Below are 15,151 nucleotides of genomic sequence, written 5' to 3' on the forward strand. Positions count from 1 at the left end.
AGGTAGCGCGATATAGCCATAGAACGAACAACTAGCAAGCAAAGATAGAAGTGATATCGGGGATAATGATCATCTTGCCTGCAAAGTTCTCAGGGTTGTCGAAAGCTTGCTCCTTGTAAACGTACTCGACAGGATCCTCGTTCACGAACTCGTCTCCCGGCTCTACACAAAGCAAGAACACAAGCAAGGGAACAATAATCAATCACGGTGCAATGCACAAGCAACATGATGCACGACATGGCATGGGATGCAATATATGATGTGCAATGCATATGGGTACTCCAGAAGGGAAAAGATGAATGTGGCACCAACTTGGCAAACCAAGCATGCCACTGGATAGGTTGAGAGATTTCAGTCGAAATCGATATGAAGATCACCGAAAATAGATGCACGGTTTGCAAATGACGAGCAAAACAAGAACAATGCAAAACTGCGCTTAACAACAACATAGTACTTAAGATGCATCATGAAAATGTGCTACAGCACTCCAACATAAAAACAAAACACATGGAAATGAAGTACAGATGAAGCTCGACAAATCATGAACACTGATTTTATGCTAGAACTCACTAGAACAAGTCTAAAACAGCATGGCAAAAATGCAAATGACAACAAATTTACTGATCATGGCAGAAACAACATCAGGTAGAATGTTTAGAGCTAGTAAACTACAAGCTACAGGAACATATCATGGCAAACTTGAGCATGGCATGCTAGTACTAAAGGCAATGAACAAAACACCCTTACTGAACTTGAGCCAAAAACCCACAGAAAAGATGGTAGCATCAATGAAAACATGGCAAGTGATATGAACAGGTTCCAGACTTAAGAAGAAAATCATGCATGGCAGAGACAGATTCTTGATAGCAACTTTGCAAGCTTGTGCAACTCACCACATAGCATTTCAAGGCATAACAAAGCAACCAACAGTAAGAAGACACATTTAGGAAGCTAAACATGGCAAGATCATGGTCATAGGGTGCATGGATCACTAGCAGAACACATGGCAAAATGCACTTCCTCTTAATAGACTGACAACAATAATATTTAGCAAAACTAGAGCATGGTAAAGACAAGCTATAGTACGCCATAATTACCAACAATGGCATGGATGAATAGAGCATAACCATATCTTCAAAACATCCTTACTGAACTCCATCAAAATATGCATGGGTTCACTAGAGGCAACAGGTTAACATAGCAACCTAATGTAACAGGAAAAGACTTGGCAGAAAAACTAAGTGGCTGAAATCAGCAACATCAAGTGGCCTACTTGGCATGCTTGTGCTAGTCACCATATGCCACATAAAAATACAAGGATTGCACCACAGTAAAGATGGCATGAAGATGCTCCTAAGACATGTTAACATGATGCTCAAAGGACAAACACACAAAATGCTATGAAAAAGACAAATCAGCATGTTATGATGGATTCCAGCAGATAACATCATTTAGCACTTTTCAACGAAGATTAGGGCATCAATATGGACAGTAACATGCATGCAAATGACACTAGCATGAAGAGCATCACGAGATGAACATTTCGACATATCATGCATGTGAAACGGAGCTATGAGTAGGAAGTTATGGCAGCCCAAACATGAGCACATATTGTGAGAAATCAGGGACTTAGAAGATTTTGGACCTCTGGAAAAAGTCAACGCAGACGGATCGGGTCGAGGCGAAGTGAATTGGGCGCTGGTCCGGGTGGTGAGGGGCTCCGGCGAGCCAGCGTGGACTCCGGCGAGTCCGGTGGGCGGCGGAGGCAACGGATCTGGCCGGCTCCTCGCCGGATCTGGCCGGTGACGGGTGCCGCCACGGGGAAACGAGTGGCGGCGAGCGCGGCGCAAGGCAGCGGAGGCGGGCGGCGGCGGAAGGCAGAGGGGCGGCTTGGGATGAGCGGCGAGCGGCGGATGGGCGGCGGCGGCGCGTGCGGGGTGCGTGCGGCGGCGGATAGGCCAGGTGGGCCCGCCCCGGGCCGCTCAGGCCAGCAGTGGAGGTAGGCGGCGCTGCTCACGTGGCGCGAGCGGATTCTCCATGCGGGTGGCGGCGGACGTCTCCGGTCCGGCGGACACGTCCGGCGGCGGAGGGGGAAGGTGGAGACTAGGGTTTGCCCTGATTTCGGGGGAGGGGTGTTTTATAGCTAGAGGAAGCTAGGAGAGGAGTTTTGAGGTGCGGTTTTCGCCCACACGATTGTGATCCAACGACGGAGAGCATGGAGGGGGTTTAGATGGGCTAGTGGGCTGTTGTGGTGGGGTGTCGGGCTGCAAAGAGAGAGGGGTTTCGATGGTTACATGGTTAACCGTTGGGGCATCAAACGACCTCCAAATGGAACAAAATTTGACAGGCGGCCTACCAATGATGTACCAAGGCCACTCGAAAAATCTCGGGCCATTCCGAGAATGTTTTTCTCCTGTCACGAAACAAGATCTAAGAGGTGCAACGCGTGCATGTGTGAGTGTCGGATTCTGAAACGAACAATGGGGAATATGACTGGATGCATGATACGAACACAAATGCAAAAGAGATACACATGATGACATGAGATGAAATGCATGCCATGAACAAAATGCAAAACGAGGACAAAACCCAACCACGGAGGATATAACATATAACATAGCCGGAGATGGCAAGAGTTGGAGTTACAATTATGGAATGTTACATCCGGAATGTTACACCAGGTACGGGCCCTCTTAATGGGGGTAAAACCCTACGTCCTGCTTGATTGTATTTGATGAGTATGGGGGTTACAAGAGTTGATCTACCTCGATATCGTAATGGCTAAACCCTAGTTTCCTAGCCTATGAGAATTCGGATAGTCTCTACAGACTAAACCCTCTGGTTTATATACACACTGGAGGGGCGTAGGGTTGTACAGAATCGGTTGGTGGGGGAAGGAAATAGCATATCCAGACACCAATCTGGCCATCCACGCATAGAGGACTCCTACCTAGACACAGGGGGAAGGTCTTCTTCTTGTATCTTCACGACCCATCAGTCTGGCCCATATCGAATAACCCGGACACCCGAGGACCCCTTAATCCAATACTCCCTCAACGGACGCGGGCACACGCAGCAGGGCGTGCATGAGGTGCAGCCAGGGCACGGCCAACAGTGACCATGGGTGCGTGGCTGGGTGCGCGGGCGTGGCCAGGAGCCCGCAGAGTGGAGCTCGAGGCATGGCAGTGGGGTGGTTGTTTACGGTGATGCAATCAAGGGGAAACAGGGGAACGGGGAGGGGAGCTCACTGCGGTTCCAGGGCGAGTTCGAGGAGGCTGGGATTGTAGCGACGGCGATGAATTCGTCGATGGCGTCGCGGTGACCGGAGGATGAAGACGATGTCGATCCCTGCGCTGTGGTGATCTCCTGCTCAAGCTACTCCTCGGAGTCGATGTAGATGAAGCACACGCAGCTCCTGGCAAGGCCTCAGCCGACGAGGTGGGCGATGACCACGGGGACGACGACAACACGACATTCGTGGCGTCGGGTGTCTACAATAGTGAGACGAACGAGTGGGGGATAGGGGATTAGAAGCTAGGGTTTGATCAAGGGCGTCCAACACTGCTTTTATCCTCCCCACGACGCAGCTAAGGCGCAAGTGTCGGCCATCCACGGCATGGCCGACGTGGATGTGCGCCATGCCTTGCCTCCTGTACAAAGAGGAAGGAGATAGGAGGTGGGCTGGGCTAGTTAATGGTCTTTTGGGCCTCAAGTGCACAGTAGTAAAACTCCTTTATTTATTTTTCTTTTATGTTTTAGTTTTTGTTCCTGTTTTCTATTTTCTGTTTTATTCTTTTACAGCACCAATTTTGCATTTTTATTTAGCCAACAAATGACTTTTGCAAAATATGGGACTTGGCCATATATTTACTTTGCATTATTTGGCACTGCCACAAAAGGTTTGAAAAATATTTGAAGGTGTCTGAATTTTGCATAAATGAAAAAGTGTTTAAATATGTCGATTTGGTACTGTTTTAGTTGCTAGAGCCCAATTAAGCAAATAACTTACGTTGTTTTCCTTAACAAATAATTGTTATGGAATATTTGCTAAATGATGGATTATTTTGCAACCATGTTTGTGAAACTTGAAATTTCACTTGCAATTTGAATTTTGAATTTGACTTTGATTTTTATCGAATGGCAATTTGGCTTAGCAAACATGGTGACAAGGCATCATTAGCATGAGATCACTGTAGCATGACACTAGGGCATTACAACGAACATGGTAAAATTTTGACAATCGTATGACTACGGAACAAAAACTAAAGATAAAAAGTAATATATTTTGGACTCATTCCCCCAAGCTTAGAGTTTTGCTCGTCCTGAGCAAATCCCACAGCTTGAAGAACAAGGTCGTCAAGTACATGAGGTGTGGGTAAATGTAAACGAAAGAGTCTATTGCATCAAATGAATGTTCACATTAGACACATAATCATGATGAATGCTAGTGCATCTTTACCACCAACATAATTATGAAGGGTTCCACACCTTTAGTGATCAATTCATTAGCAGAAGTTTAACAACTTCCATGCAATAAGTCATCTGTGCTTCAGTTGAGCAAGTTGCGAGGGGCTCTCATTTCTTTCAACCAGCGTTTATATGCTTGTTTTCTTCTAAATCATGTGCTTTTATTTTTCACCTTCTCTTGGGTAGCAGGCTTATTTGCTCATGTCACAATCATATGATGTTTAATTTGTGTCCAGTAAGCTAAGAATGCTTAGCGAAATGAATGAAAAAAAGACCTCTCAAATTTTAATGATCATACTTAATTAGCATTTGAGAGTTCAACCTTTCTCGCTTCTTGCTCTTGCTAATTTGTTTTATTTGGGAACATGTCTCAAAGAACTATTATTTATTTTTGCCTAACATTCTCATGAGAATACTGAAACAAAGATGATCTATTTCATACAGTTGCTAACTATCACTAATCAATCGTCTCTTAATATGTGGAAGACTTACTATTATCTCTAGGTAGAAATGTAGTAGCACCCAAGTTTAATCTTGCACCTAATATAATTATTGTGAGGATGCAATAAAACTTTGCATCTTAAATATCCACTAGTCATTGGAATAAGGGAAAAATATTTTTCGTCTCTTAATTTTTTTCAAAGTATAGAAATGGTCTTTTAACTTCAAAACAGCAAATTTTAGTCCCTCAACTTCTCAAACCGGATAACTTTAGTCCCTCGTACCGCTCTGAGTTGTTTGATTGATGATGTGGCATGGTTTTCGTTGGCATTTTATCAAACCCCTGTCGTGCGCTTGCCACATTTTCAGACGGTGGCGGCGAGGGCCGCACAGCAGTCAGCAGGGCTATGGCGTCCCCTTCTTCCACGTCAAGGCCACACCCAACTTCGTGGTGCCTCTGAGGAGCGGCTTTGCGCAGCAGGCGAAAAGGATATGCGTTGCAGGTTGCGGCCGTCGCCCGTCGAGGGTCACCGGCGCGTCCTGGGGCAAGCGGAGGATGTCCATGGGCGACCTCGTGCACGGCCCTACCGGCTGCTGCTGCACGAATCCATGTCCAGGCTCGACTCCGTCACTGTCGAGGCTACTCAAGGACATGGCCACCGTGCACTGGAAACCAATCAGGTGCTTGTCGCCGGGCGTACGCGACTGAGGCACGAGCTCCTCTCCGGGCGAGAGTCAAGGCGTGCCGGACAACGGCCACAGCGACTAAAACAGTCCAACCATCCACGACCGACTCCGCTACGCCGGCGGGTCGCTTAAGTGTGTTGCTTGTGTGCGTTTTCCAATCCGGCGAAAATCCATCTACGGAGTAGTACGTACCTAGCTAGTCTCCTGTGAATCGATCCAGCAGCTCTGCTGTGCGTGTGTTATCTTCCGGTGGAACCCAAGCCAGCTTCGATACGTACATACCCATAGGCGATCTCGGAGCAGCACGCCTGAGCCCAGCCAGTGCTTCCTCACGAGCTGCCGAGGAGTGCTGCTGCAGCAACGCCCTCTGGTCGGCACCCGTTGCCGCGAGTTCCTACGGGAGCAGTGGCTCGATGACGGTGGCCACGGTGAGTTTGTGGATATGTATGTGGCGGTCAAACCTGTGTGCATTGGCCGTCAAGCTTATGCAACATGTTTAGTTTTAGTTAAAACCGTGTCCACGTGAGCACCAAATCACTATAAGCGGTAAGAAAGACTAAACTTATCCGATATTAAAAATTGAGGGACTAAGATTTGCTGGTTTTAGAGTTGAAGGATCATTTCTATACTTTGGAAAAAATTAAAGGACAAAAGATATACTTTTCCCTTGGAATAAAGACTCCTCCCTTGCTCCTAACTAACTTGATAACTCAATTTTTATTTCACAAGAAAAGATAAAGAAGCTCGAAAAAGCAAAGATAGAAGGTATTATCAGATCGCCCCTAAGCTTACAATGAGGACGGTGGGATCCTAATACCTAGTTTTTCTCTAACTCAACGGGTGCTTCTTCATGTTGCATGCAAGAGCAATACACCGGAAGCGATATTTCATCTCTAACATTTCTTTTTATTGCTCAGAGACCACCTTTAGAAGGAAATTAGTCTCTGCGGTCTGAAATGTGCTTTTAAATTGATTGCAAGACACGAGAGCAAAGCGCCGCTCCAGCCCCTCCTAGCCTAGCGCCGCTGGCCGCTCCAGCCGCGGCGGCCACGCCTCCCCCTGCCCGCCGGACAGTAGCCTTCCTCCGAGCCTCGATGCGCTCCCCGGGTTCGGCCTCTCCAGCGCCCACAGAGCAGGTTGACAGGGCCTCGTCCGAGGATGAGGTGGGCGGATCTGTAGCTGGATCCCCATCTCACGTCTCTGAATCGCAGCTTTCCCTGAATCCTACGCTCGTCATGTCGCCAGATTCGGTGGAGGCGGCCCGGGGCTCGGCAACCCGCTCATCTCCAGATCTGGTAGTCCACGCGAGCTCCCCTCCTGTCTGCGCCCGGCCCGGTCGAAGGGGGGGTGCCCGCCTCAAATCCATCATTGTGGTGCCGGATCTTAATGGCGGCTCCCCTAGCGCGTCATCCTCAGATCCGCTGGATTCTTGCCTGCGCTCCATAGTTATCCCCCCCAGCTGCGGCTCCATCAGCCTAAATCCCGCCACCGCTTGAGGAAGGTTGCACGCAGGCGAGGTCCCGCAAAAGCAAGCGAAACACTCTCAATCTGCTGGGTAACGGGGCTCCCCGTCCTCCGCCTTTAATGCGCCCGCACCGCCCAAGTGAGGATGCAGCTACATCGAGGCAGGCGTTCTTAAGGCGCTGCAAGGGCCTCTGCCTGCGCTGGCTGAGCTCGGAGCATCGCCGTATAGACTGCAGATATCCAACGCACTGCCTCACCTGCCGCCTCCCTGGCCACCAAGCCCGTCGGTGCCCTCAGAGCAAGACCGGGCCCTCTGCCAACCGCCGGCGGCGGCGCTGCGCGTTGACACGTCTCCAATGTAGCTATAATTTTTGATTGTTCCATGCTATTATATTATCATTCTTGGATGTTTTATAATCATTTTATATCATTTTTGATACTAACCTATTGAAATAGTGCCAACTGCCTGTTGTTGTTTTTTGCTTGCTTTTTACATCGCAGGAAATCAATACCAAACGGAGTCCAAACGCAGCGAAACCTTTTGTTGATTTTTTATGGACCAGAAGACACCCAATGGGCCGGAGAGCACCTAGGGAGTGCCCTGAGGGGGGCACAACCCAACAGGGCGGGCCTGGGCCCCAAGGCATGCTTAGGTGTGTTGTGCCCACCTCGGTGGCCTCCTGCACTGCCTCTTTGCTCTATAAATACCCCCAATATTTCGGAAACCCTAGGGGAGTCGACGAAAATCAATTCCAGCCGCCGCAAGTTCCAGAAACACCAGATCCAATCTAGACACCATCACGGAGGGGTTCATCATCCTCATTAGTGCCTCTCCGATGATGCGTGAGTAGTCTTTTGTAGACCTTCGGGTCCATAGTTAGTAGCTATATGGCTTCCTCACTCTCGTTTAATTCTCAATACAATGGTCTCTTGGAGATCCATATGATGTAACACTTTTTGCGGTGTGTTTGTTGGGATCCGATGAACATTGAGTTTATGATCAGATCTATGTTTTTATCCATGAAAGTTATTTGAGTCTTTTGATCTCTTATATGCATGATTGCTTATAGTCTCGTAATTCTTCTCTGATATTGGGTTTTGTTTGGCCAACTTGATCTATTTATCTTGCAATGGGAAGAGGTGCTTTGTGATGGGTTTGGTCTTATGGTGCTTGATCTCAATGACAGAAGGGGAACCGACACGTATGTATCGTTGTTATTAAGGATAACAAGATGGGGTCTATTTCTCCATAAATAGATCTTGTCTACATCATGTCATCGTTCTTATTGCATTATTCCGTTTCTCCATGAACTTAATACACTAGATGCATGCTGGATAGCGGTCGATGTGTGGAGTAATAGTAGTAGATGCAGGCAGGAGTCAGTATACTAATCTTGGACGTGATGCCTATATAATGATCATTGCCTGGATATCATCATGTTTATTTGAAGTTCTATCAATTGCCTAACAGTAATTCATTTACCCACTGTTTGCTATTTTTCTCGAGAGAAGCCACTAGTGAAACCTACGGCCCCCGGGTATCTTCTGTATTATATTTGCCTTCATGATCTATTTTTATTTGCTTTTATTTTCAGATCTATTAATCCAAAAAACCCAAAATATCACGCAGCATTTTATTTGCTTTTATTTGCATTTATCAATCTACTACAGTTTTTATCTCGTCTACTTGTCAATTTCTGGCACTGTTACCTGAAAAGGATTGACAACCCCTTTAATACATCGGGTTGCAAGTATTTGTTCTTTGTCTGCGGGAGCTGTTTACGTGGTGTATCTTCTCATCTTGAATACTTCTTGATCACTTGTAGCTTCACGACAGTTGCGTAGCTTCTCATCTTACTATTATTTGCGTATGTTAGCCACCATAATTGCTTAGCGCTTGCTGCAACTCCACCTCATTACCTCATCCTACCCATAAGCTTAAATAGTCTTGATCTCGCGGGTGTGAGATTGCTGAGTCCTCGTGACTCACAGATACTTCCAAAAACAGTTGCAGGTGCCGATGATACTAGTGCAGGTGACACTACCGAACTCAAGTGGGAGTTCGACGAGGACCTTGGTCGTTACTACGTGTCGTTTTCTGATGATCAGTAGTGGTGCCCAGTTGGGACGATCGGGGATCTAGTAGTTGGGTTATCTTCTTTTTCATTTGGTTGTCCGTAGTCGGACTATGAGTGTATTCTGATGATGTATGACTTATTTGAATATTGTGTGATGTGGCAAGTGTAATCCAACTCTATTTATCCCTTTCTTGTTCATTACATGGGATGTTGTGTAGATGACCCTTCTTACGACAAAACCACTATGCGGATATGCCTATAAGTCGTGCCTCGACATGTGGGAGCTATAGCCGCATCGTGGGCGTTACAAGTTGGTAATCAGAGCCATCCCCGACTTAGGAGCCCCCCTGCTTGAGCGCATTGCTGACGTCATTGAGTCTAGAACAAAATGTTTTGAGTCTTAGGATTATATATATCGGAGAGTAGGATTCTTTTTACTCCTCAGTCCCTTTGTCGCTCTATTGAAGCCTCCTGACGTAGATGTTTTGACTTTCCTCTCCTCAAATTTCACTAAAACATTTTAGAATCACGCGGTTATCTTGGAATCATTCCGTTATTCTTGGGACGAGAATATTGTTCTTGGTGCCTCCTGACATTTAGGTGTTGTGGCAGTGTCCCGGGGAGTTGAGCTCCGAGGTGTTGTCGTCACAATTTTATGAGTGTAGTTCTGGAATACCTGAGTTCGCCGACATCGAAAATCTCTTTTATGCAGTTGTTGGTGAGATATCCTCGATGCCACCCAGTACTGGGGCGGGAGTTCGGGAGTATTGCCATAACTCGTATAACGGATGCTTTTCGAAGGTTGAGGTACACGATTTCCGAAGGTTTCTTGGTTATGTGTTGACGGATGGATACAATTGGAGCGTAGGGCGTGTTAGTTGTGTGATATATATTGTGCCTCCATGTATGCCCAACACCTGATTACACAACGAGAAAGTTTCGAGAGTTTATAGGTGGGAATTCAAGTAGCTCTAGTATTTCTTCCCGCGGATATTTGATTTGTGATTGGGTAATCCTTACCACTTATTTGTTCCAGCCGTACCTTGTTGTTTCATTAATCAACCTTTATCTAAGTGGCTTCTCACATTAATGGACATGTGATGTTAACTTTGGAATTCATTCATTTATTCTTGTTCAGATGTTTATTGTGAAGACTATATGTTGCAATTTCTATCTGTTGATTGAGCTTGTCTATCTGTCTATCAAGATTCTAACGGATGTCACCCTTTTCAGGATGGCTCCTCCAATGCTTCTAAATCTGGAATGCAATGATGGGAGTCAAGCGAACCCTCCACCTCCACCTCCACCTCTGGAGGCATGGCAATCTGTCATGGCAGCCACCAACTACAATGCCCAGATGCTTTTGCAACTCTTGCAAGAGCACAACCAAGGTCAAGGCAACCAAGGAAATCAAGGCCAAGGGAATTTCAACAATCAGCCTCAATTTGCTACCCTCAACCAGTTTCTTGTAAATCAGTCGAAGTCTTTCATCTACTGTGCCGAGGCCACAGACGTCGATGATTGGCTCGTGGACACCAACAAGCATTTTGAATGTAGCAATGTCAGGCCTGAGGACTACGTCAAGTTTGCTTCATTTCAACTCAAGGACCAAGCTGCTGATTGGTATCAACAATACAAAGACTCCAAAGGAGGTCGTGTGATTACCTGGGATGATTTCTGCCAAGATTTCAAAGCTCATCATATTCCAACAAGTATTGTTGAGAGCAAGCGTGAGGAGTTCCGCAATCTCAAGCAAAGAAGCATGTCTGTGTACCAATACAACATCCAGTTTCAGAAACTTGCTCGCTTCGCAAGCCAGGATGTTCCTGATGAAAAGAGCATGATCTATCACTTCAAAGGTGGCCTCAAAGAAGATCTGCAGTTAGCTCTCGTGCTTCTTGAGCCTACTAAGTTTGATCAATTCTATAACATTTCCCTCAAGCAAGAAGGTGCTCAGCTCAAGTGTGAGGCTTCTAAGAAGAGAATCAAGGATGCAGTTCAGTCTTCTTCTTCCTCACAAGTGGCAGCTAAGCAACAGAAGTTCTGGCTTCCTCCTCCTCTGTTTCATCAGCCCTACCAGCAGAAGAACAAAGGTGGCCATGGATCTTCTCACCCACCCAAACCAGCCTATCAAAACAAATCTAAGACTCAAGATCCATGGTCAAGTGCTCCTTATCATCGTCCGCTCTCAGAGGTGACTTGCAACAAGTGTCAGCAGAAAGGTCACTATGCGAACAAGTGCTTCAACCAAAGGCGCCTTCCGCCTCCTCCTCCTATGAGATCTTCAAGCAATGCAGTGGTCAAGCATAATCCCAAGCATGCAAAGGTGAACTTGTTGAATGCAGCTCAAGCAGAGGAATCTACTGATGTGATAATGGGTAATCTCTCAGTTAATGACATTCCTGCAAAAGTTTTATTCGATACTGGTGCATCGCTTTCTTTCATTTCAAGACCTTTTGTTGCCAAGCATGAGTTTGTGACGGAAAAGATTCCTATCCCGTTGAAGATTGTATCCCCGGGTAAGCAAATGACATCTAATAATTGCGTCCCGGATGTTTCTATCAAGATGGGCAACTATAAATTTTTGTCTAAACCAATTGTTCTTGGAAACTCTGATATTGATCTAATTCTCGGCATGGACTGGCTTTCTAAGCACAAGGCTCAACTTGATTGTGCTGCCTGGGAGATTCAGTTGACACACTCTTCTGATGATGTGATCATCTATGCCGCTTGGGACGAAACCATTCGACTGTTTTCTCTCAATGAGAAGGGCGAGTTAGATGCAATCTCTCAGATTCCAGTCATTTGTGAGTACCAAGACGTCTTTCCAGAAGAGCTTCCAGGAATGCCTCCTCATTGGCCAGTTGAATTCGTTATCGATCTTGAGCCTGGTACTGAACCCGTTTGCAAGCGTCCATACAAGCTTGGACCAAAGGAGTTGAAGGAATTGAAGAAACAGCTCGATGAAACAAGAGCGTCTGGGTTTGATCAGACCGAGTTCATCTCCGTGGGGTTGTGGTGTTCTTTTTGTCCAGAAGAAGGATGGCACGGACCGACTTTCTGTCGATTACCGTCCATTGAACAAGAAGACAACTAAGAACAAGTATCCACTTCCCAACATCAATGAGCTATTCTAGCAACTTAAAGGTTCTAAAGTATTCTCCAATCTTGACCTCCGTATGGGTTATCATCAGATTCAAATTCGTGAACAAGATATTCCCAAGACAGCATTCAGAACAAGCTTTGGTTCTTATGAATATGCTTTCATGTCCTTCGGTCTTGTCAATGCTCCTCCAACGTTCTCTCGCATGATGAACTTCATCTTCAACCCCTACACAAATGAATTTGTCCTGGTGTATCTTGATGATATCTTGATCTTCTCCAAGAATAAGAAGGATCATGCCAAGCATTTGAGATTGGTGCTCGACAAGCTCAGAGAGTATCAATTCTATGCGAAGTTTTCCAAATGTGAGTTTTGGCTTGATGAAGTTATTTATCTTGGTCATATCATCTCCGCCAAGGGCACTGCTGTTAATCCGGAGAAGGTTTCTACAATTCTGAACTGGGAGCCTCCTTAGAATGTCAAGCAGCTCCGCAGTTTTGTTGGACTTGTAAGCTATTGCCGAAGATTCGTTGAGAATTTCTCTAAGATTGCAAAGCCTCTTTCCAACCTCCTCCAGAAGCATGTCAAGTGTGTATGGACTCCTGAGTGTGACGTTGCTTTCAACACTCTAAAAGAGAAGCTTGTCTCAGCTCCTGTCTTGACTCCTCCTGATGAATCCAAGCCATTCGAAGTTTTCTGCGATGCCTCTTTGCAAGGTCTCGGCGCTGTGTTAAGGCAAGAGAAGAAAGTTGTGGCTTACACCTCTCATCAGTTGAAGCCCAACGAAAGGAACTACCCCACTCACGATCTTGAGTTGGCGGCAGTTGTCCATGCATTAATAACATGGAGACATCTCTTGTTGGGAAGGCAAATGGACATTTTCACAAATCACAAGAGCCTCAAGCATATATTCACTCAACCCTCAACCTCAGGCAATCTCGATGGTTCGAAATGATTCAAGTGTACAACCCAAGTATTGAATATACTCCAGGCAAGGCCAATGTGATTGCAGATGCTTTGAGCAGAAAGGCTTATTACAACAGCTTAATTCTCAAGCCATTCCAACCGGATCTTTGTGAAGCTTTCCGCAAGCTCAATATCCAAGTTGTTCCTCAAGGTTTTCTTGCCAACGTTCAAGTCACTCCTACTTTGGAAGACCAAATTTGTGAGGAATAACTCCTTGATACCATGGTGAAAAAGGTGAAACATGGTATTGCCAAGGGCCTATCCAAATACAAGTGCTACCGCATTGATGACAAAGACACTTTATTCTTCGAGGACCGGATCGTGGTTCCTCAAGGTGATCTAAGGAAGGTCATAATGAACGAAGCGCACAATTCTCTCTTGTCCATTCATCCAAGCAGTTCGAAGATGTACCACGACCTCAAGCAGTCCTATTGGTGGACTCGAATGAAGCGAGAGATTGCTCAATTCGTGAATGAATGTGATGTCTGCCGAAGGGTGAAAGCAGAACACCAATGACCAACTGGTCTCCTCCAACCTCTTGCCATTCCAGAATGGAAGTTTGACCATATTGAAATGGAGTTTGTAACTGGATTTCCCAAGTCCAAGCGTGAGAATGATGCTATTTTCGTTGTCATTGACAAGCTTACAAAAGTGGCTCATTTCCTTCCAATCAAAGAATCTATGGCAACAGCTTAGTTGGTAGAGCTTTACACCTCCAAAATTTTCTCCTTGCATGGTTTTCCGCAATTTATATCTTCAGACCACGGAAGTATCTTCACTTCTAAGTTTTGGGACTCCCTCCAAAAGGCCATGGGAAGCAACGTTCGCTTCAGCACAGCTTTCCATCCTCAAACAAGTGGCCAAGTCGAGCGAATCAATAAAATCCTCAAAGATATGCTCAGGGCTTGTGTCATCTCTTTCGGTATGAAGTGGGAAGATTGCCTTTCATATGCCGAGTTCTCCTACAACAACAGCTTCCAAGCAAGTTCGGGCAAGGCCCCATTTGAAATTCTATATGATAGAAAGTGTCGTACTCCTCTCAATTGGTCAAAGACTAGTGAACGCCAACTTCTCGGCAATGACTTGATCACAAAAGCTGAAGAAATGTGTGAAGTCATCGGTGAAAATCTCAAAGCCATGCAATTGCGCCAGAAGAGTTACTATGATAGCAAGCACTGTGACTTGGCTTTCGAGATTGGAGACCATGTCTACCTCCGCATCTCTCCAATGAAAGGCACTCGTCACTTCGGTATCAAAGGGAAGCTTGCCCCGAGATACGTGGGTCCTTTCAAGATCATTGGTAAAAGAGGCGACCTCGCCTATCAACTTGAGCTTCCGTCCAACTTCGCAAATGTGCATGATGTGTTTCACGTGTAACAGCTTCACAAGTGCTTCAAGACACCCAAGTGCACTATCAGCTTCGAAGAGATTGGTCTCCAAGAAGAGACTTATCATGAGCATCCCATTGCTATTCTTGAACAAACCGAGCGCAAGACTCGCAACAAGTCAATCAAATTCCTGAAAGTGAAGTGGTCATGCCATTCCAACCGAGAAGCCACCTGGGAACGCGAGGATCACCTCTGTTCCTAATATCTGGAATTCTTTCAGTCCTAGATCTCGGGACGAGATCTTATTGTAGTGGAGTGTTGTAACACCCAGGGTGTAACTTTCCATATTTGTAACTCCAACTCTTGCCATTTCCGGCTATGTGATATGATATTCCCTTCGTGGTTGGGTTTTGTCTTCGTTTTGCATTTTGTTCATGTCATGCATTTCATCTCATGACATCATGTGCATCTCTTCTGCATTCATGTTCGTCTCATGCATCCAGTCATTTTCCCCGTTGTCTGTTTCGCAATCCGACACTCCCACATGCACCCGTTGCACCTCTCTTATCTCGTTTCATGAGCGGGAGAAAATGTTCTCGGAATGGGTCGAGATTTGT

At 46.0% G+C, this 15,151-nt stretch overlaps 1 protein-coding gene across 1 annotated transcript; it reads left to right on the forward strand.

The window, feature by feature from the left end:
* The first annotated feature begins 1,895 nt into the window (after positions 1-1,895).
* LOC147959049 (uncharacterized) lies at positions 1,896-13,991 on the forward strand. Its single transcript, XM_087532432.1, has 5 exons — positions 1,896-1,999; positions 5,278-5,589; positions 10,371-10,716; positions 11,128-12,119; positions 13,967-13,991. The coding sequence occupies exons 1-5, from the start codon at positions 1,896-1,898 to the stop codon at positions 13,989-13,991; spliced, it is 1,779 nt and encodes a 592-aa protein (XP_087388558.1).
* The last annotated feature ends 1,160 nt before the right edge of the window (positions 13,992-15,151 follow it).

The sequence above is a fragment of the Triticum urartu genome, chromosome 7A (genome assembly GCF_056163025.1).
Source record: "Triticum urartu cultivar PI428250 chromosome 7A, HENAU_Tu73, whole genome shotgun sequence".
NCBI classification, from domain to species: Eukaryota; Viridiplantae; Streptophyta; class Magnoliopsida; order Poales; family Poaceae; genus Triticum; species Triticum urartu.